The 16,417-nt window shown below is 44.0% G+C and overlaps 2 protein-coding genes across 2 annotated transcripts; both read right to left on the reverse strand.

Annotated features, from left to right (window-relative positions):
- Window positions 1–1,925: 1,925 nt before the first annotated feature.
- Window positions 1,926–6,546, reverse strand: OR2G3 (olfactory receptor family 2 subfamily G member 3). Its single transcript, XM_076009626.1, has 2 exons — window positions 6,127–6,546; window positions 1,926–3,289 (listed from the first exon to the last, which is right to left on the reverse strand). Exon 2 carries the CDS (start codon window positions 3,269–3,271, stop codon window positions 2,327–2,329), a length of 945 nt encoding a protein of 314 aa, XP_075865741.1. The 5' UTR covers window positions 3,272–3,289; window positions 6,127–6,546; the 3' UTR covers window positions 1,926–2,326.
- A 4,736-nt stretch (window positions 6,547–11,282) lies between these two features.
- OR2G2 (olfactory receptor family 2 subfamily G member 2) lies at window positions 11,283–12,236 on the reverse strand. Its single transcript, XM_012752289.2, has one exon. It carries the CDS (start codon window positions 12,234–12,236, stop codon window positions 11,283–11,285), a length of 954 nt encoding a protein of 317 aa, XP_012607743.1.
- Window positions 12,237–16,417: the final 4,181 nt, after the last annotated feature.

Here is a 16,417-nt window from a genome sequence, read left to right on the forward strand (position 1 = left end):
ACATGGTGACTACAGGTAATAGCAATTTATTGTATACTTGAAAATTGCTAAGAGAGTAGATTTTAAATGTTCTTCCCAAAAAACAATACATATGTGAGGTAATGGATATGTTAACTAGCTTAATTTATCTTTTTCCCATCATCAAAATATCATATTGTATATCATAAATATGTCCAATATTTGTCCATTTAAAATATAAAGTGTTGGCCGGGCGCTGTGGCTCACGCCTGTAATCCTAGCTCTTGGGAGGCCGAGGCGGGCGGATTGCTCAAGGTCAGGAGTTCAAAACCAGCCTGAGCAAGAGCGAGACCCCGTCTCTACTATAAATAGAAAGAAATTAATTGGCCAACTGATATATATATAAAAAATTAGCCGGGCATGGTGGCGCATGCCTGTAGTCCCAGCTACCCGGGAGGCTGAGGCAGAAGGATCACTCGAGCCCAGGAGTTTGAGGTTGCTGTGAGCTAGGCTGACGCCACGGCACTCACTCTAGCCTGGGCAACAAAGTGAGACTCTGTCTCAAAAAAAAAAAAAATATAAAGTGGAGAGAAAGAGAGGAAGGAAGGAAGGGAGGAAAGAAGGAAGGAAAAAGGAAGGAAGGAAGGAAAGTAAAATTTGGTATATTCATATAATGGAATATCATTCAGCTTTAAAAAAATAAACCCTGCCATGTGCAATGACATGACTGAACCTGGGGGACATTATGCTAAATAAAATCGGCTCATCACAGAAAGGCAAACAGCGCATTTTTTTCATTTACATGAGGCATCTAAAATAGTCACAGGTACAGAAGTGGAGAATAAAATGTTTACTAAGGGATGAAGGAAGGAGATACAGGAAGAGCTTGCTCAATGGGTGCAAAGTTTCAGTTACAAAAGGCAACACAAGATATGGAAAATGGGCTCCACGTGTACTCGACATCAAATTGGTACTGACTGATTAAAACTATGGTGCTCAAATGGTGGTGGTGCTCACCAGGGATTGGGGGGGGGGCACATCTTAGGGATGTGGCCAGCATTGTGGGGAGGAAGGGCATACCTCTAACCCTTCTTAGGGAGAGGCAAAGATATACAATGTAACCAAAAAGTAAAAACAACAACTTTTATCAGGTGGTAGGCAGGCAGGAGGGGGAAGGAGGGGAAGGGTGAGTACTTACATAATGGGTGCGGTGTACACCACCTGGGGGTTGGACACGCTTGAAGCTCTGGCACATGGGGGGGCGGGGAAGGGGTGGCAGGGGCAATATATGTAACCCTAACAATATTTGTACCCCCATAATATGATGAAATAAAAGGAAAAAAAAGATGAATAAGTTCTAGAATAGTGCTTATAGTTAACAATACTATACCACACGCTTAAAAATTTCTTAAAAGTGTAGGACTCATATTGTGGTTTTATAATACAACAACAAAAATGAGACACAGGGAAACTTCCAGAGGTGATGCATATGTATATTGGCTGGATTGTGGTGATCTTTTCATGGGTCTGTGCATATGTCATAACTCATGCAATTGTATGTATTTAATATGTATCTTTCTTATATATCAATTATACCTCAAAAAAGCTGATTTTTAGAAAAGAAAATAATGGTGTTTTTGAAATCCAGTTTTTTCTTATTGATCTAGTGTATGAAATAGTTTAGAAAAATTATTTGATTTTCTTTTCTTTCAGAAGGCCTGGTTCTAACGTGCATAAAGTGACCCTCAGACAACAAAAGGAATTATATTCACTAAATTATTTAAAATAATGTGTTTAGTGTATTATCTTTCTTTTAACTCCTTATTAAATAAATTCTTGAAATGTATTTTAAAGGAAAAACAATTTATGGAAAAGAATAGTTAAAACAATATCCTACTGATCAACAAATTTGGAGTATAAGAAGATATTTCTTCTGCCTTTGTAGAGGAAGCACATGTAGCAATTGCTTTCCAACATGAAACTTTAATGAGTGACATTATAAAGTAAATATAACATGTTTATTTGCCAGAAAACTGAATATTCACTGAAATTGAAAAAAAGCCTCATAACCTAGAGAAACAGTTGGTAAGCATTTAATGATTTCATTGAATGCCTGGGAATAAGTTTAAGATGTAAAACATGAATTTTGTGGTGAATATCGCAATTTATACCCATGCACATCCTTCTTTTGCACGGTTTGACCTCTCAACTTAAATAAGCATATACACATTTTATTTAGTTTCACATAAGAGAGAACAAAAGCTGCTCCCTTATGAAGATAAAATAAGTAAATGGTAATTTAGTTGGTGTTTGGTTTTGACTAATTAGAAGCTGAATAACTATAGCTTATAATCAATTCCTTGCATATTCATGTTCGTAGGGAACACAGTTTTCCTGACAGAAGTTTCTTCAATGCCTCTTTCACATCCTTGTTCCTTAAAGTATAGATGATAGGATTTAAGGTGGGGGTCACCATGGTGTAGAAGAGGGAGATGAATTTCCCTTGGTCCTGTGCATAACTGTCACTGGGCTGCAGGTACATGTAGATTATGGTGCCATAGAAGATAATCACCACTGTAAGGTGGGAGGAGCAGGTGCTGCAGGCTTTGTGTCTCGCCTCTGCCGAGTTGATCCTCAGCACAGCTCGAGTTATAAAGCCGTAGGAGATAAGGATGAATGCTGGTGGAATTACAAGGAACAGGATGCTAACAACAAAAAGCACCAATTCATTGGCAGTGGTGTCCACACAAGCCAACTTGAGGAGAGCCGGTACTTCACAAATAAAATGATCCAGCCTGTGGTTGCCACAGAGAGGCAGTTGCAAGGTAAAAGTTGCATGGATCAAGGAATTGGCCAAACCACTGAGCCAGGAGACAGTTGCCAGCTGTTGGCATACCTGTGGGCTCATGATGACTGCATAGTGGAGGGGTTTACAGACAGCAACGTAGCGATCCAAGGCCATCACAGCCAAGAGGATACACTCAGTGGAGCCTAGTGCCAGAGAAATATAGAGTTGCATCACACAGCCACCGTAAGTGATGGTCTTCTCTGGTCCCCGCAGATTAACTAAGGTCTGAGGAGCAAGGCTGGTCGTGAAACAGAGGTCCAGTAAAGAGAGGTTGCTGAGGAAGAAGTACATAGGAGTGTGGAGAGGGGGATACAGATAGGAGACAATGATGATCGTGACATTTCCCACAAGGGTCAGGAGGTAGAAGAAAAGGACAAATACAAAAAGCACAGCCTCCAGGTGAGGGTGGTCTGAGAAGCCTAGAAGAACGAAACCCATCAAGGAACTCTCATTGGCCCATCCCATCACTCCAGGGAACTCCACCTGCCAAGAGATGAATGAAATAGGCATACTTGAGAGAGTTTGCTCTGGAATAACAGAATGGAAGAGCTGACAGGACCATGGAGACCGACGTGCCCCAACTACCCATTTTCCCTCCCAATGTGTTGCTGACTTGGGACATCAATCTGTTCCTTCATCTCAAATGATTCTCCTCTTTAAGGATCATGAGTGCTTTCCACTTTGCAACTGTCTGGGGACTGGTGATCAAAGCTCATCCAAGTGGATGTTCGCATGTTCAATGACCTGCTGCTAAGAATAAGCGACTATCAAAAAACCGAGCAGCATCTCCACAGTTTTTAACTATCAACAAAAATCGACATACAAAATACAATATTGAGGTCTGATTGTACTTACAATCAGATGGGGATCCTATATGAATGAAACTAAGTAAATAAAAGCCTTTAAAACTTTTGAAATGGGTTAAGTTGGTATGGAGTGGGATAGAAGACCATTTTTGACATGTAGGGCAGCATTAGTAATAACTAGATAGAGAAAAATACGTGTTTGAGGAAACAAAATATATGATCTAAATTCAAATTATCTCATACAAGTTCAATCAATAGTTGAATTGCCAAGAAATAAAAATTCTTTTTAAAAATATATTTTTATTTATTTAGATATTATTTAGATACACTAGCCAAAAGTCCTTAATAGTCAAAAATACTCAAAAAGAATATACATTAATAATAAAGAGCTAAAGACGTGTTATAGTATCCTTAAAAATATCAAATTTGTTTGAAAGAACTCTTAGATAGGCCTGTTAAAACTCCTTAACTTCCAAAGTGACAAAAACACAAAACAAATTATTACTATAAACAGAAATGGAAAAAGCTGACATGAAGGAAACTTGAGGTCATCTGGTGAACATTAGTACAGGACATATCAGAGATTCATTAGTCTTTATAAGAAAGATTTTAAAAGGTGAGCATTGGAAGTATGCTTAGAAAAAAAGTATTTGTAGTCAAACTGCAGAAATCATTGAGTGAAATAAAGTTCTCAGCTTTGTTGTGCAGGCAGCAAGATGTCATTAAAGGCTCTGAGTACAGAGGAGGGTGATATTTTCTATTTCTATTTTGGAAATATTGGTCTGGTACGGATAGGAAGATGGGTGGGGAAGGATATTGATTCCAGGGGGTTTAGGTAGGGATATTTAAATAGTTTTCATGATATTAACTGGATTTATGTGTTATGAATAGACTGAGAACTACTGAAAATGACATTAATTGAAAAAATCAATCAGAAAATGACAGAACTTAATCTAATACTGACTTTGTAGTGGACAGAGACATAAAATGAGAATATCAGATGATTCCAATCCTCAATTTCAGAATGAGGAAACTAGGAATATGTGAAATGACAGCACAATTCCCATGCTGAAGAATTTTTACCTGACTTATCAAGACTCCCAATTCAAAATTTATTTCCCAATTGCATCAGCCAAAGTTGTTCTTCTTGATTGTAAAATAACGCAGGATTTGAATAAGTCGATTATGTCTAGTGTGCATTTTTATATTCCCTGCCGAGCAAAGCGCCTTTCCTCCCTCCCGCAGAAGTGGAGGGGATGTTCGTACCATGTCCGTGGAATGTCAGGTCATGCTAACATCAAGTGCCCTTCTCTACCCTTCTAGACATTTCTTAATTCTTATTTGTCCCTATAATTGAGAATCTCTACATTAAACATGTCAAAGGGAAAAATAAACGGAAAGACATGTATATTAATATAAGTTAACAGACAAGACTGGTCACAACGACGTTTAGAGAAGCAGGCAGAAAGCAAGCTGAGCTTCGCAACAAACACATCAATAACAGATAAGAAAGAAGCTTAAGATTGGGCCAAAAAGGGGATTCTGCTCATGTTTTCTTAAAATGGCAATAAGCAGTGTGTGTGTGTGTGTGTAGGGAGAAAGAATAAAGATTGCAAAATGAAGAGCTCCATAGTTTAGGCTTCAAAGATTTTGGAAAAACAAGTTTAAAAATGAGAGCTATTAATGAGTTTGAATAAGGCTGATTTAGAATATCTTATCTGACGGAGTAGAAACAAAATAATGATGAAAGAAGATGTAGATCATAGGCTATCAGGAGGCGAAAGGTGACACAGAGAAATGCACGGTCTTTGCCTCCGGTTCTCACGCGCGCCGCCCCGCCCCCGCCCGCGATGCCCAGGGCGGCCCGCCCCGCCCCCGCCCCTGCCCGCGATGCCCCCGCCCCCCGCCCGCGATGCCCAGGGCGGCCCGCCCCGCCCCCGCCCCCCCGCCCGCGATGCCCAGGGCGGCCCGCCCCGCCCCCGCCCCCCGCCCGCGATGCCCAGGGCGGCCCGCCCCGCCCCCGCCCCCCGCCCGCGATGCCCAGGGCGGCCCGCCCCGCCCCCGCCCCCGCCCCCCGCCCGCGATGCCCAGGGCGGCCCGCCCCGCCCCCGCCCGCGACGCCCAGGGCGGCCCGCCCCGCCCCCGCCCCCGCCCGCGATGCCCAGGGCGGCCCGCCCCGCCCCCGCCCGCGATGCCCAGGGCGGCCCGCCCCGCCCCCGCCCCCGCCCGCGATGCCCAGGGCGGCCCGCCCCGCCCCCCGCCCGCGATGCCCAGGGCGGCCCGCCCCGCCCCCGCCCGCGACGCCCAGGGCGGCCCGCCCCGCCCCCGCCCGTGATGCCCAGGGCGGCCCGCCCCGCCCCCGCCCGCGATGCCCAGGGCGGCCCGCCCCGCCCCCGCCCCCGCCCGCGATGCCCAGGGCGGCCCGCCCCGCCCCCGCCCGTGATGCCCAGGGCGGCCCGCCCGGCCGCCGCACCAGCTCGCCACCTGCCGCACCGCCCGTTGGCAGCCTCCTACCTGCACTTTAACTCGGCCGGCCTTTCCTATCTCGCTTCCCGTGGCAAGAATGATCTCCGGCCGCGACGCGGGCAGCCGTCTTCTTTCTTCCCAGCCTGGGCGCGGCCAGGGGCGCACGAAGCGTCCTTGCTGGCGAGCCCCGCCGCGCCCGCTCCCCGAGCTGTCGTGTCCATCCGCATCCTAAGCTTCTATCACAAAACCTACGAGGCAGCACTGGCCTAGTGTTTCACGCGTGTCTGCTGAGGAGCCGCCGCTCAGACTGCGGGCGCGCTCTGCAGGCCTCCCGCGCCCCGCGTGCCCGTCGGCGCCCCGCGTGCCCGTCGGCGCCCCGCGACCAGAGCCCCGCCGTCGTCAGGGCCGTCTCCCGCGGCCTGAGTCCGTGTCACGGCTTTCTGGATGGAAGCTGCTGAGGAAAAGGAGTGACCCTGTGGGCGGGCCAGCCGAGCGGGAAGGGGCTGAGCGGGGAGGTGTGGGGAAGCCAGTCACGGCAGCCGGGCGCCAACGCGGCGGTGCGGGCGACGCCTTTGACCCGCCACCCGCCGTGACAGGAGACACACTGGAGAAGGCTCCGCTCCTCGCGGCCCGCCCAGCCACGTCCCGCGGAGAGCTGCGCGGTGGCGGCCCGCGAGCACGCGCCCCGCGGCGGGGAGAGCAGACGGGACGGGCCGGGCGCGAGGTGTGACGCCGGGGCACACATGGGGCCGTTGTCTTTAGGATTTTCCCTTATTCTCCTTTGTAAGGCGGCCTTGGAAAAAGAAGACCTGCATCCACAGGGTCCGAGGCGGCGAAGAATACGGATGCCTCACGCAGAAATGTGACGTGAAAGAGCAAGGGCAGGCCGGGCCGAGCCGGGACTGCTCCCCGGGCGCGGTCGGCGTCCGGCGCAGCCAGCCTGCGAGGGCGGCCTCCCCGACCGCCTGCCGGAGGCCGGCCTCTAGCCGCACTGACTCGCGGCGACCTGTGCCGCGGGCCGCTCAGCCCTTGTTCGTTGCCCCCTCTGCCTGCAGAGAGCTTTGGGACGGGCTGGAAAATGATAATCCTGTCTTGCAATCTGGAAAAATTTATTTAAGACAGATGCCTTTCTGGTCTAGTCCATTTTCCAGGTGACCTAGTCTTCCGGGACAACTTGGCCAATTGGTAAAATATTAAGACCAAAGGTTATAGAGTTCCCAACATCTGTCTAAGAGTTTTAAGGCCAGATTGGAAGTTGCCCGCCCGACTAGCAAGGTGTTTGGTCTCATACTTTAGCAAGTATCCTCCACCCATACATATTCTGATGCCTGCTGACCCTCGAGTTTCAGTAACATGCAATCACTTTAATATAAGAAAGCACAAAAATGAGACCACAATGTTAACATAGCTCACAAAACAGTCCTCTGGAAAGCATTTTATTACTGCTCAATAAAATCCAACTCAACAATTTAAGCCTACAGTCATTTGATTAAAGTATACTTTAACGTTGTCTTTAAGATTTTCCCCTTATTCTCCTTTAGAAGGCAGCCTTGGAAAAAGAAGACCTTACACTAAAAAGGAAGAATATTACACTATTCCTCCATTTGAGCTGGCAGAGAGCTCCCAATTCCAAAGGTTTCTATTGGTGTGCTACTTGAGGAAGTTTCCTTTGCAGTATTTCTCATGAGTAGCTTTTTACAGAAAGCTGAAATTACCTTTAATTGAGTGCTCCACTTAAGTTGTAAAGTTGTGTTTTGTGGAATTAAGCATGTGTAAGACAGATAACATGTATGTCTGTCTATCAACTAAGTTGTTTCTATAGTTTATCTCAAAAATGTTAATTAATTATACCAATTAATTGCATGACATTAACTTGCACTTATGAGGAATAACTTATGAGGAGTAACAATAATATCCCATCCCCATATTTGACAGACAAATGCGGAAGTCCAGACTGTTTACCTGTCTCATACAAACGCATCATTACTTAAATGGCAGAACAAACCCAACCGTGAGGAAAGCAATGAAGTTTCTATCTTAATAACTTTTATAAACCCTTTCTGACACAAGTGCATTCAATTTGGACTAAACAAGATTGAATTCTTACTTACCTCAGGTAAATTTAAATGTGTCAGTGTTTTTCACATCTTCAGGAGGTAAATGATGTAACATTTTCTGAGCTTTGTTATTTTGTATCCAATCAACTGTTGACCCACATGACTCCTGGCTTCAAAGCAAAATCTGTTCAAGATTCATATTTTTCACATGAGCTTTCCCTGAGGAAATTATTTTAGCAGTAATGAAAACTTGGAGAAAAGGGGAAACAGAAGCAGTGAATTTGGCAAGCTTATGAAAGTGCCACAATTTGTTTACACTAAGCCTTCTAAGAAAACCTGTGTCCCCAGTAGGCAATTAGCAGAGAACTGACTATCTTCTTGGGATCATCAAGGAAGAATAATGCACATATTTCCCTAGTGTGAAGCATTCCTTTTTTCCTTCAGTATCATTCTGGAATCTCCAACTTCATAAAGGAAATAGAAACATTAGCCTTGTCCAACATGAAAGAAAAGAAAACCAGTTTACTTCTGCTGTTCCTTCCTCCTTTACTCCAGTTACCATAGAGAAGATCTCTCATCCCTTTTAAAGCTGATCCCTTTGCCTGTACTTTGGGTTCCCTGTAACATGTACCTTGTTCTAACCTTAAGCATCTTTCACTTTGTACAAAGAAACTTTATACCAAAATTATCAGAGCAAATGTCCACAGTTACTATCTTTTTTTGCAAATCTCATCAAATCCTAGTCCAGTGACCTCATTTCTTATCCCATTTAATTTCTCCCTTAGGGAAACCATCTGCTCATCACTGTTAATTATGTGCATATTTCTCTGCTGAGGACCAGATCCATGTATCCTATTTCATCTCCACTTGGAGATATATCTCAAATGCACTTTGTTCAAATCTAAACCCTCACTATCAACCATCATGTTTCCTGTAAAAGTGAACGCTATCATCATCAATCTAATTTTGCAAGCTAGAAATTTAGGCCCATCTTTGATGTAACTGTCAATAAATTTATCTACTAGGTATAAGAAGAGCTATGAGCAAACCCCAAAACCTATCTTCTGAGTCTGGTGTTCTGTCACTTGGCACGTTATTTGCCATATTGAAATTGTTACTTTTCCATGTGTCTAAATCATATCATTTCTTCAATATCCACATTCTTATATTATTACTGTATCCTATTAGCCTTCCTTCTTGAATATTCTTCACTCTGAATTCATAGCCTGATTTTATTATATATATTATATATATTTTATTATATATATAAGAAATATTTTTATTTCAGAATATTATGGGGGTACAAATTTTTAGGTTGCATATATTGCCTTTGCCCTACCCGAGTCAGAACTACAAGCGTGTCTATCCCCCAGACGGTGCACACCGCACCCATTAGGTGTGAATATACCCATCCCTTCCTCCTGTCTCCCTTCTGCTCAACACCCCATGAATGTTGCTACCATATGTGCACATAAGTGTTGATCAATTAGTACCAATTTGATGTGAGTACACGTGGTGCTTGTTTTTTCATTCTTGTGATGCTTCACTTAGTAGAATGGGCTCCAGCTCCCGTGATAAAATACATACAACACTCAACTCACCATTTTAGTCACTTTTATTGTTATAAAATATATATAACATAAAATTGACCATTTTAACCTTTTTTTAGTGTACAGTTCATTGGCATTAAGTATACTCAAATTGTCATGTAACCATCACACCATCCATCTCCAGAACTTTTTTGATCTTCCAAAACAGAAATTCTACACAGATTAAATAATAACTAACCATATCCCCTCCCCCAGCCCCTATTAATCATCAGTCTACTACATTCAGTCCTTGGTCACCAAAAATATAATGAATGAGTAAATAAACAATTGCAAGGTTAACAATCTAGACATAGAAAGGATAGAAGCCAGGCAATGTATTATCTTTCTAATTGTGCCTCTGATTCTGAACAGTTATAAATGACAGTTCATTGCTTGACTTTTTATTCTTTATTTGAAATATTACCATATTTGGATGTACAAAACCCACAATATTCTTCCTCATCTCATTGAATTCGTTTATTTATTTTGATGTAAGTTTGAATATAGAGCATAGTTTCCTACTATAGACCATACAACCCAGTACTTGCTACAATGCAGTGAAATAAAGTAAGTATACCATGAGTTCACACAAATTTTCCTAGAATCAAGATGCAAAAATTACTCATTTCCAAAAAAGTAATCATTTTGGAAAATGTCATTTAGCATAAAGTCATGGAAAATGAAGAACAGTATTTTAGTGCAAATAATTAAAACAGTTTAAGCTTTTATCTGGAAGATAAATCTAACTTTTGAAGATATGTTTTATATAAAGAAATATAGAGTCATAATAATAATGTGTTATTATTTATATGTGTCTGAGAGCCATAGAAAATTCAATCACTGTGCTTTTGCTAGGGACTCAGCCTGCAGTGTTAGGCAATTCAAACTGATTTATTGGTTCAACTATAAAACCAGAGAACCACACTCTTTCCATCATGTTTACCCCTTACTTTTGATGTGTGCCTTTTGTCCTTCCTGGACCTTCATTGTTTTTGTACCTCTACACATATCTTTCACATTTTAAATGGCTGGTATAGAGGGTGTAATAAAAAAATTGCTTCATGATAGCATGTTCAACATGCACCCAATCTCAGCTACATCCTTAGGAACAAATACGCCACATATCCATCTAGAACTACAGGAAAATCAGAGAGAAATGTATTATTTGCAACTGAAAAAAAAAATGATGAACTGATCTAAACACTTCTTGAATATTCCCATGTTTGTCTTATCTGGCAAAACATTTTTTTAAAAGTAGTTTCGTGTGTACCACATAAATAATACATTCAGTAGAAAAGACACTGAAGCATAGATTGACTAAAATACTCACTTTATACTATTACTGGATGATGGCCAAGTTGGGACTTTATAGACATATACTCCATATATGTTTATAGACATATATTCCATGGTCTTTTACATCATGCAAAATATTGTATACATGTTTAACCAAAACATAATGGGTGGAAATGACACCAAAAGCCTCCTATTAAAAGATGTTATTTTTTGCCACAAAAAGATGGTTGTCACAGGGTCACTTTAAAAAATATTTTTATGATCATGTAACATTTGCACGCAGAATCTTCCCTAGAATTTTCTTTAATGCCCCTTTAACCTCCTTGTTTCTGAGGGTGTAAACAACAGGGTTAAGCATGGGGGTCACCACGGTATAGAAGAGGGAAACAAACTTCCCCTGGTCCTGGGATCTACTCTTGGCTGGCTGCAGGTACATAAAGATGACAGCTCCATAGAAGATGATGACGACCATCAGGTGGGAGGAGCAGGTCCCGAATGCTTTACGTCGTCCAATGGCCGACTTGATCCTCAGAATGGCTTGGGCAATGTACCCGTAAGAAATCAGGATGAGTGACAGAGGCAGCACCAGGAATAGGACACTAGCCACAAAGAGCTCTGCCTGGTTGAACGTGGTGTCCACACAAGCCAACTTGATGAGCACAGGGACCTCACAGATGAAATGATCCACTTGGCGATGCCCACAGAAGGGCAGCTGCAAGGTGAGAGTGGACTGTACCAGGGCGGTGGCCACGCCACTGAGCCATGCCGTAGACGCCAGGGCCATGCAGAGACGGGGATGCATTAAGACGGTGTAATGGAGGGGACGACAGACGGCCACGTAGCGATCATAGGACATCACAGCCAGGAGGACACACTCAGTGGATCCCAGAGCAAGGGAGACGCAGAGCTGAACCACACAGCCACCGTAGGTGATGGTTTTCAGGGGGTCCCACAGGTTTACCAGGAGCTGGGGAATAACACTGCTGGTGAAGCAAAGGTCCAGGAAGGAGAGATGAGAAAGAAAGAAGTACATTGGAGTGTGAAGCTTGGGTTCCAGATGAGATACCAGAATGATGGTGGTGTTCCCCAAAATAGTTAGTAAATACAGGATCAGTATGACCACAAATAGAGCCTTCTGTAACTGAGGATGATCAGAAAACCCTAATAGGATGAAATCTGTTGGGTTGCTGTCATTGGTACTCCTCACCATTCTCATATGCAAAATATGTCCCTGAAGGCTGAGGCATCGCTGAGAAAGATGACACGTCACGTGGGGTCAAATGAGTGACAGTGTTACCACCTCCCAAAGTATTGTATGTCAAGTGCTTACAAGCTATGTCTTTACATCTAGTGACTTGGACCTATTTGTCTTCCTGAGGAATGCAAGACACATCCTCGGGACGTCTCGGGGTCCTCTGATGCTCTCCAACGCAGAGAAGAGCAGACAGATTCAGACATAACACCACCTTTTGGAGGAAATAAGTTAGACCATCCTTTCCATTGAACCAAAGTTACTCTTTTATATAATAGTAATGTCTTTCTAGTTACAGAAAGAGGGAAACTCTAATAATTCTAACTAGAGACAGAAACCCGATGTTTTATTTCAACAATTTTCAATTAAGAGAGAAAAAGCATTTTTCATCATCCCTAAAGTGTGGAAATTAGTTATTATGGTATATGGCTGAAATATACTAGATATAATTGGTATTAATTAAAAACCTGAAAAGCCTACTCCTGAAAGCCTGACTCCTGAAAGCCTACATGACCTGGCCAAAGGACATGCTTAGTAAGTTGTAAAAGCAACACTTGAATCTGTTTCTTCTGAATTCATGCCCCTGTTCGTTCTATGCTCTATCTTTCCTCTTCCTTCCTTCAGTTCTTGTTTGTTTGCTTGCTTTTATTTTTTGCTTGCTTCCTTTTACAGGGACCTAAGATTCTCCTGACCCCCAAACTACCTTTTAATAAAAAAAGTTATCTTTATGATTTTAGATATTTTGTTCCTGGAATCATTTGCACTTTAAGCACCAGCTCAAAGTGTAGTTTCAAAATTTGTTACTTGTTACTGGAAGCATTATAATTAAAGGAGTGTTTCATTTCCAAAGAAAACTTATATCTTATTTTATTTGCAAATAAATATTATATCTGATTTATGAAATGATACTACTCAGGAAGATGCTAATTAATTCTTCGTTATGAAAAGGCCAGTTCTTCCATTATCCCCACAGTTACCAAGGTGTCTTCTCTTAGAAAAAGTCGTCCTTTACTATTGTACACTCCTATAACCTTTTTTCTTAACTATATGGAAACATTCCTAAGAGATTAGGTTTGTGTTTTGATGTTTTGTGTTTTGTTTTGTTTGCATTTGACTAAGTTGTCTATTCACAGAAGTTTGTGAGATTCAGGAAGCCAGGGGCACATGTGGCAAGAGTTTGAGCCCCAGCCCCTAGAGTGCTCAGCACAGAGTAACCCCTCAAAGTCGTTCATTCATGTTATAACTATCATTTTATACCTCTCATTTTCCCAAGAAAAGCATACACAGCTTTACTCAACTAGTAGATAATTGACATCATTATCAAATGAATAAATAAACAGGCCTAAAAATACAGCAGAAGAAATATCAATCCTCCTCCAAATTGGAATTGCCTCAAACATGTGGGATTCAACCATCTATTTGAATGTAGCTTTATTAATAGCATTAATGTGAGTAGGAGGGACTTGTAATGTGGCAACTAGTCATCATAGTCACACATGTTCCCATCTTGATTTTGATGAACACCAGTCGTAATTACAAAATAGAAACACCCTGCAATATCGTTAATATCTCGTCTTTTTTCTCCCACTCTTTCTCAGCAGGAAGCTTCATATATTTTGTCTATAACTAAGCTAATGTCTGTCTAAAGCAATGTCTAACTAAAGCAAATGTTTCCTTTTCAAATTTATTTTCTTCAAGTAAATATTATGCAGAATTAACTCTTAGTCCTTTCTTTGTCATTTCACACCAGTGCTCTGCAAAATGTTCCCAACTTTGCATCATGAGCTCATAAGGTAGTAGTTTTTTTGTTTCCATAGTAAGAATTACTGCCTCAGGAGATAAGCAAGATGGCAGACGAGAAACACCACGAGACAGAGTGTCTCTGCAGAAAAGACAGATTCTAGCAGAAATTAGAAGAAAGAAGCAAGAGGACGAGCATACATCAGACGAGGGTCAGAAGGAGGGGTGCCTAAGACCACAGGAGACTCCACCGGAGGAAGTTGCGTAGGAGAACTGGAAGCAGAGACCTCCCCAGTAGACTGGAGACCAGCTGGCAAGGGTAGGTGGAGTGCTTAACTCTCCCCTCCCTTGCATCTCGGACTGCTGGTGGCTCCCCAGTGGGTGGAGAGACCTGCAGACACCAGCCCAGAGATGGCCACAGCCAGTGAGCGGTAAGCCTGTGGCAGACACCGCACTAGGCTCCCAAATCCCTCGGGCACCTCCCTGTGCACAGACCTGAGCCGCGGGAGGCGCCATATTGCCTCCTTCTCCCCTCCCCCAATCCTATCCGCAGCTGCCAAGAGAGACAATACAGCCACCAGCTGGAGGCATCTCCAGGAAACGGGACCTTCCTGTTTGGGGCCCTACAGCTGACTGAGGGGAACTCAGACGGTGAGCTCCCTACCCACCAGCCCTCCCAGGTGCTGCTGGCATGGTGATCCCAGGAGAATGGGGCAGACCCTGAGGCTGAGAGACATAGACCCAGCTTGGGCTCCCCGTGGGTGAATTGGGACCGGCACTCCTCTCCCTGGTGGGGATATAGTTTGAACTCTGGAGCCCAGAGGTCAGACCTGCAGACCAGATCCTGTGCACCCAGGTCTCACATTGCCTCGGGCACAGAAGGGATATACGTGAACAGCCTACTGAGGTGTGTGTGACATTCCTGTGGCCACAGAGCAAAAGCTGTCAAACAAGTTGCCCTGTGGAAGGTGGCTCTCCCTGCACACCCTGGAATGCCTTTCCCTACAATAACATCTGCAATTCCCAGGTGTAGCCATAGTTCTCCCTCTTGGCTGTTGCACAGTAACCAGAGGTGGGCCGTGTTTCAAGACCCTTTGTGGTGCTCACACTGAGGTTTTACTTCCCTGACCCCTAAAGATCCACAGTGTTACTGAAAGTACTTTTAAAGACTAAAGTAGGCAAGTTTCTAGGTAGAATTTTAAAATGTGAGCAACAAATCAGCAAAAGTATCTCCTTCCTCCTTAGGAACTATTTTCAGGTTCTTTCAGTATAAATTATTCATAAACGTCTTGAAGCGTGAGCTGGCCTCTCTGGCACAGGACAAGTTCTGTGGGGAGGGCTGGCACCGAAAGCCTGGGAGCTGACCCCACAGTGACGCTACCCCAAGGGGCCCGAGGCTGCGTGACCCCCAGGGCAGTTATCCTCCCAAAGGGAGGTGATGTTCCTAGCCCAAGTGGTGTTCCTACACAGGGAACCTCCTGGCCAGCATCACAGCCAGGGGAGGCCCAGAGGGGTGAGGTCTGACCTGCTGGCAGAGACCCAGGAGTAGCCATGGAGTTGGGGAGGGTGGAAAGAACCAAGGCCCACTCTAGACTTAGACAGTCCCACCCCCACGTGCAGACTTTCTGACTGAGCAGGACCATTCCAGGCCCTCCACGACAGCATTTCCTGGAAGCAGAGAACAGAACTTTGACCCCTCTAATGGCATTGGTGGTGCCTGAGGGCAAGCTTACCCAACCCAGCTCCGCCCAGACTCTCTCCTAGACAAGCCCTCACTGAGGGGGAGAAAAGGACACACCTGGAAGACCCAGGGACCCACCCACCACCTGAGGCACTAAAGTGCCTCTCTAAAGGAATAAGAGCTGCTTACAGAACACAAAAACAACAGCATAGCCTGTTCATCCAAGCAAGCACCACCTACTGACAGGGAGGACATTCTGCACACCCTTTTCACAGCACCTACTGACTCATCATACAGGGAGTGGTTGAATCTCACCCACAGATACCACCTACAGGCTCAGAAACTAAACAAGGCATGTGAATACCCAAACAAAAACCTAAAGGAAAGAAGCAACAACTCATCGACATGAGAAGAAATCAGTGAAGGAACTTCGGAAATATGAAGAACCAAACGGAAACCACACCCCCAAAGTGGAACACCAGCCCCTTAGAAATAGACACCAACCAAAATCAGGCAACCAAAATGACAGAAGAGGAATTTCAAATGTGGATCATAAGAAAATTCAATGACCTGCAAGAACAACTCCATAACCAACACAAAGAAACAACAAAAAGTCTCCAGGAACTGAAACAAAAATTCACTAAAGAAATCCATACAATGAAGAAAAGTTTAACCAAACTCCTGGAGGTGAAGAATCAATTCAGGGAACTACAAAATACAGTGG

Source organism: Microcebus murinus, chromosome 13, assembly GCF_040939455.1.
Source record: "Microcebus murinus isolate Inina chromosome 13, M.murinus_Inina_mat1.0, whole genome shotgun sequence".
NCBI classification, from domain to species: domain Eukaryota; kingdom Metazoa; phylum Chordata; class Mammalia; order Primates; family Cheirogaleidae; genus Microcebus; species Microcebus murinus.

Coding starts and splice junctions, on each gene's coding strand:
- OR2G3 (XM_076009626.1), bottom strand. CDS start 3,271: ATGGGATGGGCCAATGAGAGTTCCTTGATGGGTTTCGTTCTTCTAGGC.
- OR2G2 (XM_012752289.2), bottom strand. CDS start 12,236: ATGAGAATGGTGAGGAGTACCAATGACAGCAACCCAACAGATTTCATC.